Below are 21,168 nucleotides of genomic sequence, written 5' to 3' on the forward strand. Positions count from 1 at the left end.
GGGGGGTCTGCAGGGCCCTTCCATCCTGTACCATGTTTTTTGGGTCGTCCTGCCCACCCCTCATTAGGGCCCCCCCCCCCCCCCGGGCAGTAGTGCCAAGGAACGGGAACGGGAGTGAGGACCGGGTGAAGGCTGCTGCTGGCGACACAAGGCCCAAGAAAGGGGCCCCGCTGGCACACCAACAGGGTCAGTGGCACACCCCGGGACCAATGAGATCCAGAGAGCTGAGCACCACCCGTGCCAGGCTCCTCGGCCCCTCAGGCTGCCCCCCGGGTCTCAGAGGCCACAGGCACAAGGAGGGGCCAGACCGTGTTAGCATGCCTGGTTTTTCCTTCTTTATTGAATGACTTTTCAAGATGTAATTACAATTGAAGGTGACGCGTTAGAAAGGAGAGGTGCGCATTGAAGGCATAAGGCTGCTCGTAGACCCGGCTCTAGAGACAGGTGGCCGGAAAGGAACAAGGATTAAAAAAAGGCTGAGCGTGTGTGCTGCCCATGGGGACGGGCGCATGGGTGCAGCTCGGCCAGACGGCCCTTGGTGGCCCCCAGGAGAGGCCTGGCTGAGCAAGCAGAGCCCCCAAGCAGCAGAGGGGGCCCCTGCCCTGCAGTCCCCACAGTCCACTCACACGCCACCCACAGGTGACGTCAGCCCCAAAAGGACAGTTAACAGGAAGCTTCGGGACAAGAACAAAACCTCAAAAGTAAAAAAGCTGATAAGTGTAGCAGTGATACCAGGAGGTTATATACACAGGTGGCGACGGCCCCTCCTCAGAAGTGTCCGGGTCGCTCCGGGGGGCGCTGCTGGGGTCCCCGAGGCCCCTCCCCGAGGCCTCAGTGGCCGCGGGCTCAGTACACTGAGCTGTTCCGGATGCCGCAGCAGAGCACCATGCTGAGGATCATCTCGAAGATCTGCAGGGAGGGGGTGGGCGGGCTGTCAGCTCCCAGAGGCCCCTGGGGAGGGCGTGGGCAGGTTATCCGCTCCCAGACCCCGTGGGGAGGGGGTGGAGACCCCCGGGGGGTCAGCTCAGTCAGCTCTCGGAGACCCCCAGTGTGGGGGGGATCCCCAAGCAGAGCCGGTCCGCCCCACTCACCATGATCACAGCGACCACGATGGCCGCGATGCCGATGAGGTACAGCTTCCCCGAGAAGAGCTCGTCGATCTTCCCGTGGCAGTCCTCCTGCAGGGGCGGCCAGAGGGCAGTCAGAGGCGCCCGTCCTCCGACCCCATGAGGCAGCAGCCCGCGGCCCCGTGGAGGGGCATAGCCGCACCCCCAGGGGCCTCCAGAAGAGGCGTGAACAGCACCTGATCTCTGGCCGGTGTGAAGAGCGAGCATGCCGAGGGCACCCTCCCCGGCTCAGAGACCACGAAGCACCGTCGGGCCAGGGTTGGCCCGCAGCCCCAACTCCAGCCACTGCACGGCCTGGCATGACCATGGCCTGGCCGTGGCCTGTGGGAGCCTCGGGAGGCCCTGCCACCACCCAGGACCCACCAAGGGGCGGCAGCCAAACGGGAATCGCCACGTACCTTGAACAAATTAGTGATGACGTTGCCACCGGAGGGACACAGGCTGTTCTTGAGCACAGAGGTGGTCAGTGTGGTCAGCGTGTTGGAGCCACAGCAGTTAAGCTGCAGGGGTGGAGGGCGCCTGCCGTCAGCCCTGGGCATGTGTCCCGCAGGCTGCAGAGACCTCAGGAGCCGCCCTGGCCCGGGGGCCGGGGGGCTGGAGGCCGGGGGGCTGGGCGCCGGGGGGCCGGGGGCCGGCCCCTCCTAGGGGAGAGCCAAGCCAAGGGGCCCACTCCTCCCCACTCTTCCACTCAGCTGCGCTGCACCCCGGCTGGCCTGGCCCACCTAGTTCCCGCCGGGGAACCCCAGAAGAGCCCAAGTCCCCGAGAGTGGGGCTGCCAGGCCCTGGTGCCCCTCCCGCTCCAGGCTGAGATCACATCAAGAGGACAAAACCTGCAGCCCAGGCCTCTACCTTGGTGCCCCAGGCTCCCTGGACGCCCGCCCCCCCAACCCCCGCCACTGGTGCCCCCAGCCTCCGGCCCCGCCGTACCGTCTCATGGAAGGTCTTCACCACGGCCTTGGCATTGTTGGCTTCGTCGTCCACTATGGCCTGCTGTAAGGCCTGGTCATAGAACTGCTTCACGTCTTTGGCGATCTGGGGAAGGAGGTGCTCACAGCACAGGGGGACTTTCCCCCCCGAGACGTGCCTTCATCTGGCTCTCTTGGAAGGTCAGGATGGACCCACCGCCCGGAGCTGGGGGTGGGGGGGCTCTGCCTTCCACTTGGCCGCTGCGCCCCCTCCTCCAGGAAGCCCTCTGTGGCTTCCTACCCAAAGAGCCTGCCCAGAGAAGCGCCCCCAGGCTGAGCCCCTGCCCTCCCCACCGGCACCCCTGCCCCACCACCTGGAAATGACTCACCTGGTCCTTGTTGACAAAACCCCAGATGCCAGCGGCCACCTCACAGGCAAAGAGGATCACCAGGCAGGTGAAGAACTGGGGAGGGGAGAAGAGGGGAGGGCAGAGAGGAAGTCAGAGCAGGCCAGAGGGGGTCCGGGGCTTCCTGAGGCCGGCAGGTGACGAGCAACCCAGGGACCCATAGGCGCGTGTGGGGTGCTCGGCGGCACCCACCCACCCCAGCCCTGACGGGGATGAACTGTGTGAAGCGGTGTCTGGGACTTGGGCAGGTATTGACCTGCCACCCTTCTCATCAGCCCCGAGGGACTGGGCTCCAGAGGACAGTTCGGCTGCGTGGGGGGAGGGCAAGGCTGGCTCTGGGCAGGTGGGAGGGGACAGGGAGCAAAGCCGGTGGGAAGGGGGTCACTGTGGTGCACCCGGGAGCCCCCCACGGAGACACAGGTGCAGATTCCCCAGCCCACACTGCCCAGACGCCAGGCCCTGGGCAGTACGGACAGGCCTGTGCTTCCTGTGGGTGGGTGACTTTCCAGGGACACCTGATGCTGGTCCGGCAGTGGGGACTCACACTTTACCGTATCTGTTGCTTGTTTTAAGAAAGAAGAGAGAGAAGCAACTTTGGGACTTACAACCAGGAACTAGACAAAAAACTAGCCATAGCGGCCATCTGCCACGGTGGGGTCTGAGAACAAACTGGGGCAGCCGGAGAGCTGGCACTCACAGGAGATTCGCAGGGCCACACTGGCACCGAGCTCCTGGTTCTGCCCCCTGGCGGGCCCCCACCCCACCCCATGCCCAGCCCAGGACCTTACCGTGCCCAGGAGGCACTGGGACTCCTGGATTGCCCCGTAGCAGCCCAGGAATCCAACGAACATCATCACGGCACCCACGGCAATAAGGATGTAGATGCCTGCCGCGGAGAGAGAGGGCACCCTCAGCGACCCACCGTCCCGGAGCCCCAGCCCCCCAGAAGCCCTCCTCCCTGTGCTGGGCACGCACAACACTGCCCGGGGCTCCAGAGGGCCCACCAGGCGCTGGCGCCCACCCTGCCGGGAGGAGGTCAGACACCCAGGTCAGCGGCTTGGAGAGGAGCCTCGAGGGGGAAGCGGCCTGGCAGGGCCGTGTGGGCACCTCTGTGGGCCTCAGCTCCCTCCTCTGTGACATGGAGGGAGGCAGGCATCGCCGAGGCCAGGACCGAATGGCCAGGCATGAATTTTCAGGGGCCTCAGCCTAACCCCACCACCTGTATGCACTCTGATTCCTGAGAGCCTCCAGGGCTTGGTTGGTGGGCCTTGGAGAGTCACCCGTCTCTCGGTGCCAAGGGCCCAGCTACTGGCCTGGGGGGCGAAGCGGAGACCTGGGGTCTGCCGGCCCCCCTCACTTGAGGGCGACACACAGGGTCAGTCTGTCCTCCTGGCCTGCCCAGCACTCATTGATGGCCACACAGCCCTTCCCTGAGTCTGCAGACCACCCACAAGGGGCCTTCGCCCCTTGAAACACTGACCACGTCTCTCCAAAGACTTCCCACAACCCTAGGCCTTCCAGCAGACCTGGGCCCACCCCCTGCCCCCAGTTGCCATGGTTACGCAGCAGGCGAAGCTAGGACAGAGCTAGGACACCAGGTCCCAGGGCCGTGGTGCCAAGGGCCTGTTGGCCCTGCCTGGCCAGTCTCTGGAGAAGTCTGGGAGTTGGGACCCACTGCCAGGCTCAGAAGAAGCCTGAGGTCCCCTCTGGGCCAGACAGAACCTCTGGGCGACCCCAAGTGGACCTGGCCAAGGGGAAGCCCCAGGGGCTCCTCACTTGGGACACGACCAGGTTCCGAGACTCCCATCCCCATGGCCCTCCCTGAGGTTCAGCAGGATGGCGCAGGGTGCCAGGGAGGGGCACCCTTGCAGGTGCCGGCCCCCAGATCCCCCCACAGTGCCAGGCTTCCCACTGCAGTGGGCTCTGGCTCTGGCCAGTGAGGCCAGGGACCCTCCCGGGCCCTGCCGCATGGCCCGGTTGCTGCTGGAGCCTCGCTGACCACCCTGACTTCCCGGCAGTGGACAGAGAGCTCGTGTCAGGGCCCACGTCTGCCCCCACCTCCCTGGCAGGCCCCGTCTGCGTCGGAGCCAGCCAGGGGGTTCCGGAAGGCGGGCCCCGGGTGGGCAGGGACACTGCAGCCAGAGGGGCTCTGAGAGGCCCCTCCCCTGGTGGCATGGTGGCGTGGCAGAAGCCTGGGACCAGGGGCTGGTTCCCAGCCTGCCAGGTGGCCCAGCACTCCTTCACTCCTTCCCTGAGGGGGGCCCTCAGGCCCAGCAACGGCGTGATGTGGCGGAACGGGCTGGAGGGGCACCGGCAATGCCAGCCATGCCCCCCACAAGCCTCCCTGCAAGACCCTTCCCACCGCGGCCTGGGCCCGGCCCCCAGCCTCCAGTCTTCTGCCAAGGTCTCCCCAGACCCCCACTCGTCTGCCCCGGGCTGTGTCCCCAGGGGGCCGTGCGGGGCCACCCAGGTCTGCAGCCCGCTGCCACCCTTGCCCCGTCCAGCCTGAGGCAGGCGGCCTCCAGCTCCTCTCCCGGCTGCCAGGCCACACACTGGGCTGAGAGCAGGAGCCAGCCGAGCCACGAGGAGAGGGACTGCCTTCCCCCGGTGCGCCCACGGCCCCGCACCGAGAGCTCGGAGAGGCGGACGCGGACAGGGCACTGTGGCCACGCGGGGGGGGGGGGGCCCTGGGCAGGGGGAGGAGAGGCCTGGGAGGAGCCCCGGGGAGAAACCCCTGGAGCGTCCAGAGGCCTCAGAGAACAGTCGTGCGTCCTCAGACGAGTGGGTAAGGCTGACCGCTTGGCTCTTGAGGGTGCCTGGCATGTGGTGGCGGGGGAGGCGGGTCACGGTCCCCTGTGCACTCTCGAGGTGCGTACACCCACGCTCTCTGCCTGAGACTCAGACCTGAGGGGGCCCCGCAGCCTGGGGGGTGGGGAGCCAGGGATCCTGCGGACAAGGGCTGGAGACCCTCTGTGGAGGGCTGGCCCCGGAGACCGCCACCAGACCACGGGCTCCAGCCCTCCCGGGGCCCGGCCCAAAGAGGACCTCCATGGCCCTGGGGCGCCCCAGCCCAGCAGCCAAGCATGTATCCCGAGTATGGGGCCCCCAAGCAGCGCCTGGGAAGGACTGGGACCCCTTGCAGGGTCCACGCAGGGCGGCGGGTGGTCACGGGCCCCACACGAGCCCTGCAGGCTTCCTGCCTGCTGCTCTGCCTATGGGGACAGAAGCGTCTCCGCACACCCTCCCTGATCTCTCCGGGAGCCAGGCCCATCTTGGGGGGGGGGGGGTGGGACCGGAAGGAGGGGCACAGCTGCACACAGTGGGAGGCAGAACCCCTGCCCCTGGGGGCCCCCACCCCACACCCAGCCTGACAGATGCCTGAAGGGCCGAGGCCTAATAAGGCAGCCGGTGGGGCCCCAGGCAGCCCAGGCATCTAGCCCCACCCGCCCAGGAGCCTCCCTGAAAGGCAGCGCCCCGCCCCCACCCAGCTGCCGCTCTCCCGCCCTGGCTCCCATCCCCAACCAGAGGGGATCCAGCTTTCCCTGGGAGCACCCTGGCCCAGGCAGGCCCTGGCACAACTGCAGAGGGCGCCCAGGCCCCTCGGGGCCCCCAGGCTGACGTAACCCCCCACCCCACCCCCGAGCTCTTGCTGGGGGGCCTCGTCCTCCCTGCCCCAGGGAGAAGCAAGCCCCAGTGAGTCGCCTCCTCCTGGAAGCCCTCCTGGCTGCCTGTCTGCAGCCTGACTGAGCTACCATCACACCCCCCAGTGGCCCGTTCCTGCCGCCTCCCAGCCCAGAGCTGACCAGGGTCTGCAGCCCATCCCCTCACTTACCCACATAGAAAGTGTTGGGGGCGGGCCGGTCTCCGAGCTCCAGATACAGGAGGTTGGTGGTCTGCGGGTCATGACGAAGCCACAGGGCCACGCCCAGTATCACACCTCCAGCCAGCTGGGGAGAGAGCAGGGCACTGGTCACATGTGGCTCAGAGACTGGCTGTGGTACATGTGAATCCCCCATGCAGAGGTGCAGAGAGAGGCGGGTCCTGGGCCCTCCCTCTGCTGGGTCAGCACCAAGGGCAGGGCTCACAGGGCCCTGGGGTCACAGGATCCTGGGCTCACAGGCCCTGGGGTCACAGGGCCCTGGGCTCACAGGCCCTGGGGTCACAGACCCTGGGCTCATAGACTCTGGGGTCACAGACCCTAGGGTCACAGGCCCTGGGGTCAGACTCTGGGGTCACAGGGCCCTGGACTCATAGGCCCTGGGGTCACAGGCTCTGGGCTCACAGGGTCCGGGGGTCACAGACTCTGGGGTCACAGGGCCCTGGGCTCACAGGCCCTGGGGTCACAGGGCCCTGGGCTCACAGGTCCTGGGGTCACAGGGCCCTGGGCTCACAGGTCCTGGGGTCACAGACTCTGGGGTCACAGACCCTGGGCTCACAGGGCCTTGGGCTCACAGACTCTGGGGTCACAGGCCCTGGGGTCACAGGCCCTGCTCACAGACTCTGGGCTCACAGGACCCAGGGGTCACAGACCCTGGGCTCACAGGGCCCGGGGGTCACAGACTCTGGGGTCACAGGCCCTGGGCTCACAGGGCCCAGGGGTCACAGACTCTGGGGTCACAGGACCCTGGGCTCACAGACCCTGGCTGGGCTCACAGACTCTGGGGTCACAGGCCCTGCTCACAGACTCTGGGCTCATAGGACCCTGGGGTCACAGACCCTGGGCTCACAGGGCCCGGGGGTCACAGACTCTGGGGTCACAGGCCCTGGGCTCACAGGGCCCAGGGGTCACAGACTCTGGGGTCACAGGACCCTGGGCTCACAGGCCCTGGGGTCACAGGGCCCTGGGCTCACAGGCCCTGGGCTCACAGGCCCTGGGGTCTGGGCTGCCCGCTGCCTCATGTCTGCTTTGCCCCCTTGGTTTTCCAGACGCCCCAGGCGGGCTTCGGCAGGGGGACTGGGGGCTCGTGCAGACCCTCCCACCAAGTACCATGGGAGACTGCGGGCCAGGGTGTTCAGATGAGACTCAGACACCTGGTTATTCACAAACATTTCTTTAGTATCAGGTGTGTCCCAAACACTGCCCGGAACACACTCATGCTAAAACAGCACCCACTGTTCACCTGCAGCGGAAGTTTAACTGATGCCCTGTGTTTTACTTGCTAAATCTGGCCAGAGGCCGCACCGTGGCCCGCGGCCTGGGGAAGGCCGAGCCCTCCTCCGAGGGGGTGGCATTGCCCTGAGCCAGCTCGTCCGGGAACTCCAGAGAGTGAACGCCAAGTCTCTGCTGCCAGGACACGGTGAGGGGTGGCAAGCTGATGCCACCGGGCCCGGGCGGGGGAATTAGAGCAGAGGTTTCTGGTTGCCGTCTGAGAGAGGGAGGCCGCTGGGGGAGGAAGAAGCTCGCTGTGCTCCCCAGACAACCAGGGGCGGGGCCGCCCTGAGAGCAGGCAGGAAGGGGGGGCTCCTGCAGAGCCTGGCGTGGGGGTGGGGGTTTCCGGCTGACTCACCCCCCAGAGGACGGGGGCTCAGGGGTAGGCGGGGTCTGCCCTTGAGGGCATGCGGAGGCCAGGCCCGCGTCGGAGCATCTGACCCGGGCAGGCAGACACCCCCGGGCTCCCCCACCAGCGAGGCACTGCCTGTCTTTGGAGCTACGAGCACCAGCTCCTACACAGACCGTCGATCTCTGTCCAAAGAGGAAGAGAAACCAAAACACAGGCCCCAAGAAAGCCACCTGGCCAGCCCAGTGCTGGCCCCCGAGTGGGGCCCAAAGTCACCAGCGGGGGCCATGCTCAGTGGAGCAAGAGGGACACCAGGCCCCGGCCCCACGGGCTGCCCCCAGGGACCTCCAGGCAGGGGACATGGGGCGCTGTTGGGGCGGGAGGCTCGCAGACCCGTCCAGGCCCTCCCACACTGGGCTGGCTCGCGCACGATAAGGCGGGGACCATTGGGGACCGTTGGCGCCTGGCAGCAACAGGGCTGCCCCTGCCAGGGGATGCTGCTGGCAACCCTCCCTGGAGCGGGCGGCACCCCCAAGCCCCACCCCCCCAGGATGGAGGCACTGCCGCGCTCGCTGCCCCCCGCCACTCCCCAACCGAGGGCATCACGTGGGACCAGCAGGGTCCTTCCCAGGCACCTGGGCCCTGCAAACCCCACGAAGGGCAGTGCCCGGGCCGCAGGCCTCCTGAGGCTGCCCCAGGTGCCCATCACACCTGCGAGAGGGTGGGAGGGCCCAGGGGACTGGAGCAGGGGAGGTGGGGGGGGGGGGTGAGACGGGCGGCTCCGGAGGGAGTCCCAGCTCCTGGCTCAACCGGCTGCCATCTGTGCCTCCAGGGGAGGCGGTGGTGAGGCTGAGGGTTGCCGTGGTAACTCTGGCTGGAAACCACCACTTATTCTGTTTGGAAACTGTGGTCCAGAGAGCGCTTTGTGAGAGTCCAGGACGAGCGAGCTGGGTGGGGAGCCTCATCCAGGCCTCCCTTTGTGGCCCCAGAGGCCGGGCCCCAAACCCCGACTCAGCCTCGGTGTCCCCACGGCAAGGGGTGCCTAGTGTGGAGGGGCCCCTCCCACCCCCGGCTGCGCTGGAACCCCCATCTTCCCCCTGCAGCCCCTCACCCCAGGGGCCCAAGGCTCAGGCCCATGTGGGGCACCTGGTCCTAACAGAAGCAGTGAGGGTCACGCCTGCCCCACCCCCAGACGCTAAGGCAGGGGGTCCGGGGGTCAGGCAGAGCCTCCACCTCTCCTGCCTCGGGAAGGGCTTCCCAGCACAGATGCCGGGATGTGCAGGGGGGCCGCGCTCTCCAGACTTCCCTGTGCCCCCCCACCCTCCGGAGGGGCCAACAGCACAGGGGGAGCCTGGTGCTTGCCCCCTCCTCGGCCATTCCAGGCCCCGCACACACCCGCTGGGGCGGGCCTGAGGAAGGCAGTGGTGGTGGTGACCACCCCAGTCTGTGGGGTGGTGAGCACTCACCTACGGTCACCTACAGAGGACGGGCAAAGCAGCACTGCAACCCCCCAAGCCCACCCCAGGAGGGCAGGGTGGGGGCCCCAGAAAACCCCCAACTCTGAAAGAAGCCTGCTCTTCAGAGACTAGCATGGACAGGTGCTGGCAAATGGCTAACAAGGTCCCAGACCCAAAAGGTGTCAAGAACTTCCAAAACTCAGCAAGAAAACAAACAACCTGATTTTTAAAAAACAGGCCAAGAAACCTCACGAAAACCTGAGCCTGAACAGACACTTCACCACAGAAAAAACGCGCACAGCAAATAAACACACGGAAATATGCCCAACGTCACCGGTCCCAAGGGAGATGCAAACGAAACCACAGTGAGACGGAGACAGACCAGGTGCTGGCGAGGGCGGGGGGTGGGGGACCCAGGACACTCCCCCCACCGCCAGCCTGTGCCCAGCCCCTGCACCCCCAGGTACTGCACTAAGTGGGGGGTGGGGGTGGACATTCATGCCCATACACATGTGCTTTCCCGGTAAGCCCCCAAACCGGGGACAACCCCCCCTCTGATTCTCTTCATATAAAAACTATAAAAGGGACTTCCCTGGCAGTCCAGGGGTTAGGACTCCATGCTTGCAATGCAGAGGACACAGGTTCAATCCCTGATCAGGGAACTAAGGATCCGAAAAACTTTTACAAACAAGACATGCAGACCCGGACACCAGTGACAGGCTAGTGGCTGCCTGGAGCGGGACGGCGGTGTCCCCAGGCTCTGGGGGCTCTGCTGGGGTGAGGGCTGTGCACACTTTCCTGGTGGCAGGCATGGTGTCCACGGGCGCCTCCTACCTCAAAACCTACCAGGTCGTGTGAAACTGAAAGTGTCAGCTGCTCAGTCCTGTCTGACTCTTTTTCGACCCCAAGGACTGTAGCCCGCCAGGCTCCTCTGTCAATGGGATTCTCCAGGCAAGAATACCGGAGTGGGTTCCAATGTCCTCCTGCAGGGGATCTTCCCATCCCAAGATCAAACCAACATCTCTAGTATCTCCTGCATCGGCAGGTGGGTTATTTACCACTAGTGCCACCTGGGAAGCCCTCTCAGTTCAGTTCAGTTCAGTCACTCAGTCGTGTCTGACTCTTTGTGACCCCATGGACCACAGCATGCCAGGCTTCCCTGTCCATCACCAACTCAGAGTTTACTCAAACTCATGTCCATCAAGGTGGTGATGCCATCCAACCATCTCATCCTCTGTGTCCCCTTCTCCTCCTGCCTCCAATTTTCCCCAGCATCAGGGTCTTTTCCAATGAGTCAGCTCTTCGCATCAGGTGGCCAAAGTATTGGGAGTTTCAGCTTCAGCATCAGTCCTCCAATGAACACCCAGGACTGATCTCTTTTGGGATGGACCGGTTGGATCTCCTTGCAGTCCAAGGGACTCTCAAGAGTCTTCTCCAACACCACAGCTCAAAAGCATCAATTCTTCGGCGCTCAGCTTTCTTTATGGTCTAACTCTCACATCCATACACGACTACTGGAAAAACCATAGCCTTGACCAGACGGACCTTTGTTGGCAAAGTAATGTCTCTGCTTTTTAATATGCTGTCTAGGTTGGTCATAACTTTTCTTCCAAGGAGTAAGCGTCTTTTAATTTCAAAGCTGCAGTCACTATCTGCAGTGATTTTGAAGCCCAGAAAACTAAAGTCTGCCACTTTTTCCACTGTTTCCCCATCTATTTGACACGAAGTGATGGGACTGGATGACATGATCTTAGTTTCCTGAATGTTGAGCTTTAAGCCAACTTTTTGACTCTCCTCTTTAACTTTCATTAAGAGGCTCTTTAGTTCTTCTTCACTTTCTGTCATAAGAGTGGTGTCATCTGCATATCTGAGGTTATTGATATTTCTCCCGGCAATCTTGATTCCAGCCTGTGCTTCCTCCAGCCTAGCGTTTCCTATGATGTACTCTGCATATAAGTTAAAGACCCAGTTTCCCCCTCAGTCAGTCCCTCCCATCAGGAAGCTTCCATAAGCCTCTTGTCCTTCTCCATCAGAGGGCAGAAAGACTGAAAACCACAATCACAGTAAACTAACCAACCTGATCTCATGGACCACAGCCTTGTCTAACTCAATGGAGCCATGCCGTGTAGGGCCACCCAAGGCAGACAGGTCATGGTGGAGAGTTCTGACAAAATGTGGTCCACTGGAGAAGGGAATGGCAAACCACTTTCATATTCTTGCCTTGAGAACCCCATGAACAGTATGAAAAAGGGGAAGCCCTATAGTTTGCCAAAGAGAAAATCCTTCAAGAGCCAGGCTCATGAAGACGCTGAGCAGGTCGTCAAAACCAAGGGTTGTTGGGACAGAATACATGCGTACTCTGGACCCGAGTTTAGTTTGGCCTTCCTGGGGGGCTGGGTAAAAAAGAAAGTGAAAATTTGTCACTAAGTCATCTCCAACTCTTTGTGACCCCACAGACTGTAGCCCACCAGGCTCCTCTGCCAGTGGGATTCTCCAGGCAAGAATACCGGAGTGGGTAAGTGATTCCTTTCTCCAGGGGAATCTTCCCGATCCAGGGATTGAACCTGGGTCTCCGGCCTTGAATACAGATTCTTTACCGTCAGAGCCGCCAGGGAAGCCTTCACTTTTGAAGACATCCTGTTTGCAGCCGTGCTGGGTCTTCACCGCTGCGGGGCTTTCTCTGGCTGCAGTGGGGGCTTCTCACTGCCACAGTCCGTGGGCTCCGTTATTCCACAGCATGCGGGGTCTTCCCGGATCAGGGATCAAACCCACGCGCCTCTTGCACTGGTAGGCGGATTCTCCATCGAGCCAGCAGGGCAGTCCCCAGATTGGGCATCTTAAACGTGCGGCTGACGCTGTCACACAGGCTGTTTAAAAGCCCCCACACCCAGATCCCTGTCTACTGGACTTCTAAGCAGCAAGTCCTGAAGGATCCTGGCTGCCTTCTCCACCGAGGTCAGGACCCCAGGATTCCAGCAGCCAGCAGGAAGCATCTGGAAATGTTGAAATCTTGTCCACAGAACTGAGGTTTAACGTCAAACAAGGGACTGGATAACTAAGGATACGCCCGCTACAAAACAGAGTCCGGTGTTAACAGAAAGCACGCCGTGCTGGCGCTGCGTGGGAACCGGAGCTTCCAGTCACCTTGGACCGCCCGGGCGTCTTCCTGCCTCCAGTAGCCTCGTGTGCACACTGAGGAATTCACGGTGCGGACGCGGACACGGGCAGAGTGCGCCCGACAGCGCTGGCGACTGCTGGGACGGCCGTCGGGAGTGTCGGGCAGGCCGGTCCCTGGTGGGGTCCGTACATCTCCCTCTCCCCTCTCCTGCCGGCCGGCCTGTCGGAAGGGCTGCCGCCACCTGCTCTTGCACCCGAGCTGCCCCCGGACCCCGAGATGCTCCTGCTGGGGGCGAGGCTGGGCAGTAGTTCAGGAAGGGGCTGGTGGACCCACTGCTGGGATGACTGGAGGGCTCCACCCCAGGGGACGGCCTGGGCTGTTTGTGATGATTTGAAGGTTCAGTTTCTGTTTCTTTCTTCTTCCCTCCTTTCCCAGAATTAATAAATAATAGCGTCAGCTAGGAAGAGGGGGTGGGGGAGCTGCCAAGTACACTGGGTTCCCGCCCAGCCAGTCTGCATTTCCAAGAAGCAGCTGAAACGGAGGAGCGGGTGTCTCCCCGCTTCCCCTCTCAGCTGAGCCCGCTGCCCCCCACCACCCCCGCCAGGCCTCGGGCACCTCCCCACCCCCAGGCGCCGGCCGTGTGGTCGCCCCAAGTGTGCCCACACGTTCCAGGAGTGGCAGGATACTCATGCACCCCCGCACCCCCTTAATCGGCAGCTGGGCCCCAGCAGCTCCCCCACTCTCATGCCCTCAGAGTCCAGCGCTGTCAGGGAGGATGGCTGTCTGACCCAGGAAGGGCTCCGGCTCCGCGCCACCCAGAGGGGTGCACCCTTTGGCTGGGGAGACGTGCCAGCAAGTGCCCACGCGGTTTGGCACCCGAGAGGTCCGGGGGCCTGGAGACCCACCCAGAAGGACAGTGAAGGCCACAGGAAGGGAGCAGGGCAGGAAGTGCCCCCTGCAGACTCTGGGACAGGTCAGAGGGCAGAGGTGTAGCCCAGACTCTGCTCACGGGCGTGCAGGGTCAGCGGGGTCAGAGGGCACCCTGCTCGGGCGGGGCCGGGACCTGGTCCCGCAGGCTGACCCTCCACCTCCACCCGCCATGAGACCAGACAGGGTGACACAGGGCCCAACTCTGCCCTCCCGGAGTCCTGCCATGCCCTCTGGGAACAGAGCCGCCCAGCTCAAGGCAGGAAGGAAGGAAGGACAGAGGAGGACCCTCGGCTCAGCCAGGAAGCGGAAACCCCTCTCCAGCCCCCTTGACCTCAGGAAGCCGCCTGGCCTGGCCTCTAAAAATAGGAGTGGGGGTGGGGAAGGACTCCGGACCCCCAGGGCCTCGCCAGCGGGGGGATCCCAGAGCTCCCTCCTGCTGGGAGGTGAGCACAGGCCCCCGCCGCCTCCCGGGGCCCAGCAGAGCAGGCCTGGTCACTTTCTGGGCCAGTTGCCGAGCCTACCGCCCACTGTGGCAAGGGGCCCAGGAAGCAGCCTGTTGCCCCGCCCCAAACCCACCCCACCGGCTGAAAGAGCCCCCCGTGTGGGCTGTCCCTTTGCCCCCCTCGGCCCCTGCGCGGGGGTGGGGGGCGCGTGTGGACACTGCCGTCCCAAGGCTGGGCTGCAGGGGGCCACACACACATCAGACAAGGAGGGCCTGGTGGGCTGGGCGCCCGCTGCAGAGGGAGAGAGGAGGCGATTGGGCCAGGGCAGGGGGCAGAGGCGCGCAGAGGGGCCCTGGGGCAGCTCAGGGTGTCTGGCCAACACCTGCTCGCCACAAGCCCGGGCACAGCCACTCGCCCTGGGGCAATGCCACGCCATGCCACACCACCCTGTCGCTGCCTGGAGCCAGGCCGGCCCTGAACCACAGCGGTTGAAGGAAGGGCCCTGGTTTCCAGCCTGCTCCTACCACTTCAAGTGGGCCACTTGGGACCTCAGGCTCCTTATCGCCCCTTACAGGCAAGGGAAAGGCGCAGGGGAGTTTCACATGGGCTAGAGCTGTTATCTCGGGGACAGAGGGGAAGACTGTCCATCCAGAGGGCAGGCAGCTGAGCCCTGGGGTGGGAGCAGAGAGGACCTCGGCTGTGTGCGAGGGAGACACCCCGTGAGCCCTGAGCAGGCAGGACTGCAGGGGGTGCTTCCCAGGCCCGCTGCCCCTTGGTAGCCTCTGTGCCCCTAAGACCTACACTATCGAGCTCTACGTCTGCCAGCACCTGGGACTGGAGACCAGGGAGGCAGGCAGCTCGGGGTCCTTGCTCCTGCTCCCCTGATGATGCCCGGGGCACTGGTAACCGCAGAGTCACAGCCTGGGCCATAGCCGGCTACTGGCTGCAGCACAGAGCCAAACTCAGCACCCACCCGCAGGGGGGGCAGGCTTCCAGGGCACTGTTAGATGTTCCCCGAGGGAGAGTTACAACCCAGGCCGACCTGGGCGCGGGAGTCGCTACAGAAGGTTCGCTGTGACGGCGAGGGACGCCAGAGGGGCCGCCTGCCCACCCCCACCAGCTCTGCATGGGCCTGGCTTCCTGTCCGTCACCTTCCCCACAGTCATCACATCTCCCTGGCAGTTGGGGTGCAGGGAGCAGCAACTTTCTGAAGGTATAAGGGCTACAGCTTCAGTGGAAAGGGTAAGGGGGCCCTGCTCCCCAGGCCTCTGTGGCAACCTGACCCACACCCGGGGCCTGGAGCCCCCTGCCCGAAGCACCCTCACCACTGATTCAGGCACTTAAGGAACCCAACGCCACCCCCAGCCCCGGCTCTATGCTGCCTCCCTGTCTGTGGAGCCCAGCAGTCCTCAGCCCAGGGAGGGTGGCTACCCCACTGCTGATCGGCCACCATCTGCAGGGACTCCCCCAGCATCTGGGCGCCCACCTGGAGGCCCCAGGTGGTCTTGTGTGAATCGGCACCGGCTTTGCTGTAGGGAGTAGGGGTTCAGGCCAGGCCCCACAGAACAAAAGCGTGTGCAGGGAGTGGGGGCTGGGGTTGGGGGGGGGGTGGCACTGAAGTCCAGAGGCTCTGGAAGGAAGCCTGCTGGGTCAAACCACATCTAGCGGACAGGTGGAAACGGCCCAGGAGAGACTCTGCTAACCTGTCATAGTGAATCTGCTCCTGCAGGGTGGGCAGTTCTGGCCACCGGCCAGCGCTGCCTCCAAGGTGGAAAACACCCAGACCTGGCCGCAGCCTGGCCCAGGTCCTAGGGTGCGGGCAGGGCCAGGGCCCCGCCCCCTGACCCCCCCACACCTGGCTCCTTCTCCAAAACGCGGCCCCAGTGCAAACGTGCCATCAGCCCCTCCCTCAGGCGCTGGACTCTAAACCTTATTGATCACCACCCAGGTTCCCCCGTTACAGCTCTCAGGCGCTGGGAAGGTGTGTGGGTAGATTATTTGGGAGAAGGGTGGTTTGGCGGGAGCTTATTTCTGTCTGGCCTTCAAAGTTGTAAGAGATAGGGATCAGGGTGAGCTCCATCTCTGAAGGCAGAGTGAGCTGGAGGCCGCGGGGGGCCCGGGTGCCCACATCTGTACCCCCTGGTGCCCAGACACTCCCCCGGGGCAAGCCTGACCTGGGCACAGACCACAGACGTCCTCTTCTCGGCCTGGCTCAGATCGGCAGCCGTGGCCCAAAGTTCGGCAGCCAGACTCCCAGGGTCACCAGGGGAGGCCACATGCCCCTTTGACACTGGGCGCAGGAAGTCTCTGCCCCCAGCAGAGCCTGGGTGGGTCTGGCCCCTCTCCCAGGAACGAAGGTGACAGAACTGCTAAGTGACAGACAGTCATGTGCCATCTGGACTCGAGCACAAAAGGCCGGTGAGCAGGGCCTCTAACCAGCCTCTCCCCAGCCGCCTCCTCCGGAAGGAGGCCTGACTGCATGGGGTGGGGGTGGAGGGGGCCAGGGCGAGGCTGCTGCTGTTGCAGAGGGGAGGCTGTTATCACACCCATTTCACAGATGTGGCCAGCCGGTCCCCACGGCTCGCCCACTCTGGGCTGGGCAGGAGCGCAGCGCCGGGAGCCTGCACAGGCCCTGAGGTGCCCCAGCATCAGGGCCTCGAGTCCCAGCCGCCTCGCCGGGGAGCTCCCAGCCCCCCACACACGCCCCAGCGGGTGGGAGCTCCAGGCCCTGCTCCCAGCTCGGGCCGGGCCACTCCTCCCCCAGCCTGGCCACCTCATAGCCCTCGGCCACCTCCACAGGCGCACAGGGTCTGGTGTGGACACGTGGGAGTGTGTGCATGTGCGTGTCTGAGAGCCTGTGTGTGTGTGAGAGAGAGCCTGTGTGTGTGTGTGAGAGAGCCCGTGTGTGTGTGTGTGTGTGTCTGTGAGTGTGAGAGCCCGTGTGTGTGTGTGTGTGTGTGAGAGCCCGTGTGTGTGTGTGTGAGAGAGCCCGTGTGTGTGTGTGTGTCTGTGAGTGTGAGAGCCCGTGTGTGTGTGTGTGTGTGTGTGAGAGTCTGTGTGTGTGTGTGAGAGAGCCCGTGTGTGTGTGTGTGTCTGTGAGTGTGAGAGCCCGTGTGTGTGTGTGTGTGTGTGTGTGTGTGTGAGAGAGCCCGTGTGTGTGTGTCTGTGTGTGTGAGAGCCCGTGTGTGTGTGTGTAAGAGAGCCCGTGTGTGTGTGTGTCTGTGTGTGTGTGAGAGAGAGCCCGTGTGTGTGTGTGTGTGTGTGTGTGAGTGAGAGAGCCCGTGTGTGTGTGTGAGAGCCCGTGTGTGTGTGAGAGCCCGTGTGTGTGTGTGAGAGAGAGCCCGTGTGTGTGTGTGAGAGCCCGTGTGTGTGTGTGAGAGAGAGCCCGTGTGTGTGTGTGTCTGTGTGTGTGTGAGAGCCCGTGTGTGTGTGTGTAAGAGAGAGCCCGTGTGTGTGTGTGAGAGCCCGTGTGTGTGTGTGAGAGAGAGCCCGTGTGTGTGTGTGAGAGAGAGCCCGTGTGTGTGTGTGTCTGTGTGTGTGTGAGAGCCCGTGTGTGTGTGTGTAAGAGAGAGCCCGTGTGTGTGTGTGAGAGCCCGTGTGTGTGTGTGAGAGAGAGCCCGTGTGTGTGTGTGAGAGAGAGCCCGTGTGTGTGTGTGTCTGTGTGTGTGTGAGAGCCCGTGTGTGTGTGAGACCCTGTGTCTGTGTGTGTCTGTGTGTGTGTGAGAGCCCGTGTCTGTGTGTGTGAGAGAGAGAGCCCGTGTGTGAGAGCCCGTGTGTGTGTGTGAGAGAAAGCCCGTGTGTGTGTATGTGTGTGTGTGTGTGAGAGAACGTGTGTGTGTGTGTGTGTGTGTGAGAGAGCCCGTGTGTGTGTGAGAGAGAGAGCCCGTGTGTGAGAGCCCGTGTGTGTGTGTGTCTGTGTGTGTGTGAGAGCCTGTGTCTGTGTGTGTGAGAGAGAGCCCGTGTGTGTGTGTGTGTGTGTGTGTGTGTGTGAGAGAGCCCGTGTGTGTGTGTGTCTGTGTGTGTGTGAGAGCCTGTGTCTGTGTGTGTGAGAGAGAGCCCGTGTGTGTGTGTGTGTGTGTATGTGTGTGAGAGCCCGTGTGTGTGTGTGAGACCCCGTGTGTGTGTGAGAGCCTGTGTCTGTGTGTGTGAGAGAGAGCCCGTGTGTGTGTGTGTCTGTGTGTGTGTGAGAGCCCGTGTCTGTGTGTGAGAGAGAGAGCCCGTGTGTGAGAGCCCATGTGTGTGTGTGAGAGCCCGTGTGTGTGTGTGAGAGAGAGCCCGTGTGTGTGTGTCTGTGTGTGTGTGAGAGCCCGTGTCTGTGTGTCTGTGTGCGCACGCGCGTGCGCTGGCGTGTGGGGGCAGGCGTGGGGGCCGTCTCCTTCCAGGACGGCATGCCAGCAGGCCTGTGCAGCCGCCTCCCACGGGGAGGGCTTTACTCTCTGAAACGAAACTTGCGAAAGTGCCCAGATCGGGATCCAGACACGCAGAGGCCTGGCTCCTGCCCCCAGCACCCACTGAGCCACCGAGGCCGGGGCGCGCGGGTGGGGCTGGCCCTGCGGGGTCCTCCAGGCACCCAACTGCCAGAAGCCCCCTCCGCACATCACGGCTTACACCTGCCGAGCAGAATGGTCCTCCCTGCGGCCACCGTGCCCAGCACCCAGCTCCTGAACTAACAGGATCCCCACTTCAGAAGGGAGGGAGCCAGGACCAGGGCAGCGGGCTGGGCTCCACACCCCAGCTGCACACTCTTGGCTGGGGGTGGGGGTGCAGAGAGGGGCACCCCGCTCCCGACCACAGGTGGGCGGGGCTCCGTGCCCCTGGAAGCCAACTTCTCAGAGCTCTGAAGGGCACGGGAGGGGAGGGAGGGGAAGCAATTCCTGGGTCTGAATAGAGTGGCCCCGGGGGGGATGTCAGGCCTCCGCCCCCGCTGCCTGGGAAACCTGGGAAATTACCAGAGGCAGCTGGGAGGAGCTGGGGGTGGGGGGAGTCTGCTGGGAGACCTCCCAGGCCGCGCAGTGGGAGGGGCTTCCCCGGGAAGCTTGGTCCAAGATTTGCCAAGGCCAAAGCAAGCGAATACTAAATCAACACCAAGGCCAGCCCCTCAGTAAAGGCTGCCCGGCCCCTGGCCCATCCTGCCAGCCTCCCTGCTCCCACCCCCAGGGCAGAGGCAATGGCCACGGGCGCCCCTGCAGGCAGGATGTGACACCTCTACTCCAAGTCCAGCCTCCGCCCTACCCCCGCCACACACACACCTCTCTGTCCTGGGACCTGACCCTGGACGTCTGGAGGGCAAACAGAGGTCCCCAGGCCCACACAGTTCTCCTGGAGCCATTTTAAAAACTTTAGCCTCCCCGTGTCGACTTGAGATCCAGCAGGCAGTCCTCATCCCCCAGGACAAGGGCTTAGCAGCCTGGGGTGGTGGAGAAGCAACGAGGGGCCAGGAGGGGGCCCAGGACCCTGCCCGTGGACCCCTGAGGGGTGGCAGCGCACAGCTGCCAGAGGGGCTTCCGACCTCCACGCCTGGGTCCCCCCGGGACAGCAAGAGATCTCCACGCCCCTGATTCCAGCACCAACAGGAAATGGAAACAAAGCGAAAAGCTTCACCGGCACCAGCCAGCAGTTAAGGCTGGTCAGGAAACACAACTCGGGCCTGCCGCCCGGAGGCCCCAGGAAGCCCTCCAGTACCCGTACGACGTCGCACCTGTGGGCACCTCTCTCCAAGCCCCGAGCAGGGCGTCCACCCCGCCCCAGCACCCTCAGGCTCAGAGCTGCCCAGCTCTCCGGGCCCCCTGCCTGTGCCAGCTTGGACCACCGCTCAGCCCCTCGCCCCTCGCCCCTCGCAGCCTCTGCAGGGCACCAGGGCGAGGAGGGGCTGGACTCGACCTCTGGATGAGGAGGCTCGGCCCCACAAACTGGGGGCACTGCTATGCAGGCACCCCGCACGTGGGCTACCCGGGTCCAGGGCGCTTCTTGTCTGCAATTCGACCGGGCACAGACCCCCAAACCGACCCCCAGGGTGGCGACAGCAAACTGGAGGATGAACTGAGCCGGGCCCAGAGTGGGGTGGACCGTCCCCAAGACTAAGGCAAACTGTAGCGCGCCATCCCACCTCCCCTCGCCCGCCTGCCAGCCACGGCACCCGGCCGGGCCGCCCATCTAGGGGCGGTGGCCCTGATGAGCTCATGGAGGCGGGGCGTCCCAAGCCCCGCCCTCGAGCCCCTCTTTCCCCAAGAAGCAGGGTGGTCCCAGAAACAGCGGTCAGGAGAACTAAGCAGTAGCCGGGCGCTGGGTTCGGAACACGCACCCACCGCACCACCACCATCACCAGCCGGGAACTGACCCCAGGTCCCCGAAGGGCCCGGCCGCAGGGCTCTGAGTCCCAACGCGCAGAGGCCAGAAACCCGTCTTAGAGGCCCCAGCCCCGCCGCCGAGGGGCGCGGCGGCCCCGGACGACCCCGCCTTCGCGACTCGCCGGCCTAGGCCCTCCCACCCACCAGGGCTGGGCGCACACAGGTGGCCCCGCAACTTGGATGCCCGGCTGCGCCCCCTTGGCGGGGCCTAGCGGAGTACGCGGCCTGCCGGGATCGGGGAGTGCCCTCCCACCCCCGATGCAGGCTCACCCAGAAGACGAAATTGAAGACGAAGAGCAGGTATTTGATGCACTTGGTGCAGCCCTCTACCCCCATGGCGGCGCGGGCGGCGGGCGGCCTGCGGGGCGCGTGCCTGTCCTGGGTGTCGAGCGCGGGGCCTGGCGGCCTGGAGAGCGGCTGGGAGCCTGGCGGGAGGCTGAGGTGCGCAGACGGGAGGCGCGGGGCACGCGCGGACGAGAGACGCGGAGGGACGCGGACGAGGCGAGCAGAAGGCCTGGCCGGGACGCGCCTGAGTCTTCGCAGCCGCTGCGCGCTCACTCTGAGGCCGGGCGCGCGCCCCGCTCCGGTATTTATGGGGCGCCGAGGCCACGCCCACAGGCTCCGCCCCGAGGCCCCGCCCCCGCCCCTGCTGCCGGAGCGCAGAGTGGACGCAGCCCCAGCCCGCAGCGTGGCCCCCAGGGAAGGGGCGCACGATCCTCCCCCTGTGGCGCACACACTTCGGGTGTCAGATAGTGCAGTCAGGACGCAGGAGCCTGGGCGCGCAGTGCCATGCGCCGCACGCATCCCTGGGCTGCGGGCACGCTCGATTCCCCGAGGAGCCGCGCGGGAGGACTGGCCTGCAGCCAGGGAAGACTCACTTCCCCTCCTCCTTCAGGCTCCTGGGGGCGATCCTAGAAGGCGCCACGGAGGAGGTGA

At 64.4% G+C, this 21,168-nt stretch overlaps 1 protein-coding gene across 1 annotated transcript; it reads right to left on the reverse strand.

Annotated features, from left to right (window-relative positions):
• Window positions 1-312: 312 nt before the first annotated feature.
• Window positions 313-20,799, reverse strand: CD81 (CD81 molecule). Its single transcript, XM_070457851.1, has 8 exons — window positions 20,503-20,799; window positions 6,272-6,386; window positions 3,228-3,325; window positions 2,422-2,496; window positions 2,055-2,159; window positions 1,526-1,627; window positions 1,092-1,178; window positions 313-909 (listed from the first exon to the last, which is right to left on the reverse strand). The coding sequence occupies exons 1-8, from the start codon at window positions 20,566-20,568 to the stop codon at window positions 847-849; spliced, it is 711 nt and encodes a 236-aa protein (XP_070313952.1). The 5' UTR covers window positions 20,569-20,799; the 3' UTR covers window positions 313-846.
• Between the last annotated feature and the right edge of the window lie 369 nt (window positions 20,800-21,168).

This window comes from Odocoileus virginianus, chromosome 28 (assembly GCF_023699985.2).
Source record: "Odocoileus virginianus isolate 20LAN1187 ecotype Illinois chromosome 28, Ovbor_1.2, whole genome shotgun sequence".
Taxonomy (NCBI): Eukaryota; Metazoa; Chordata; class Mammalia; order Artiodactyla; family Cervidae; genus Odocoileus; species Odocoileus virginianus.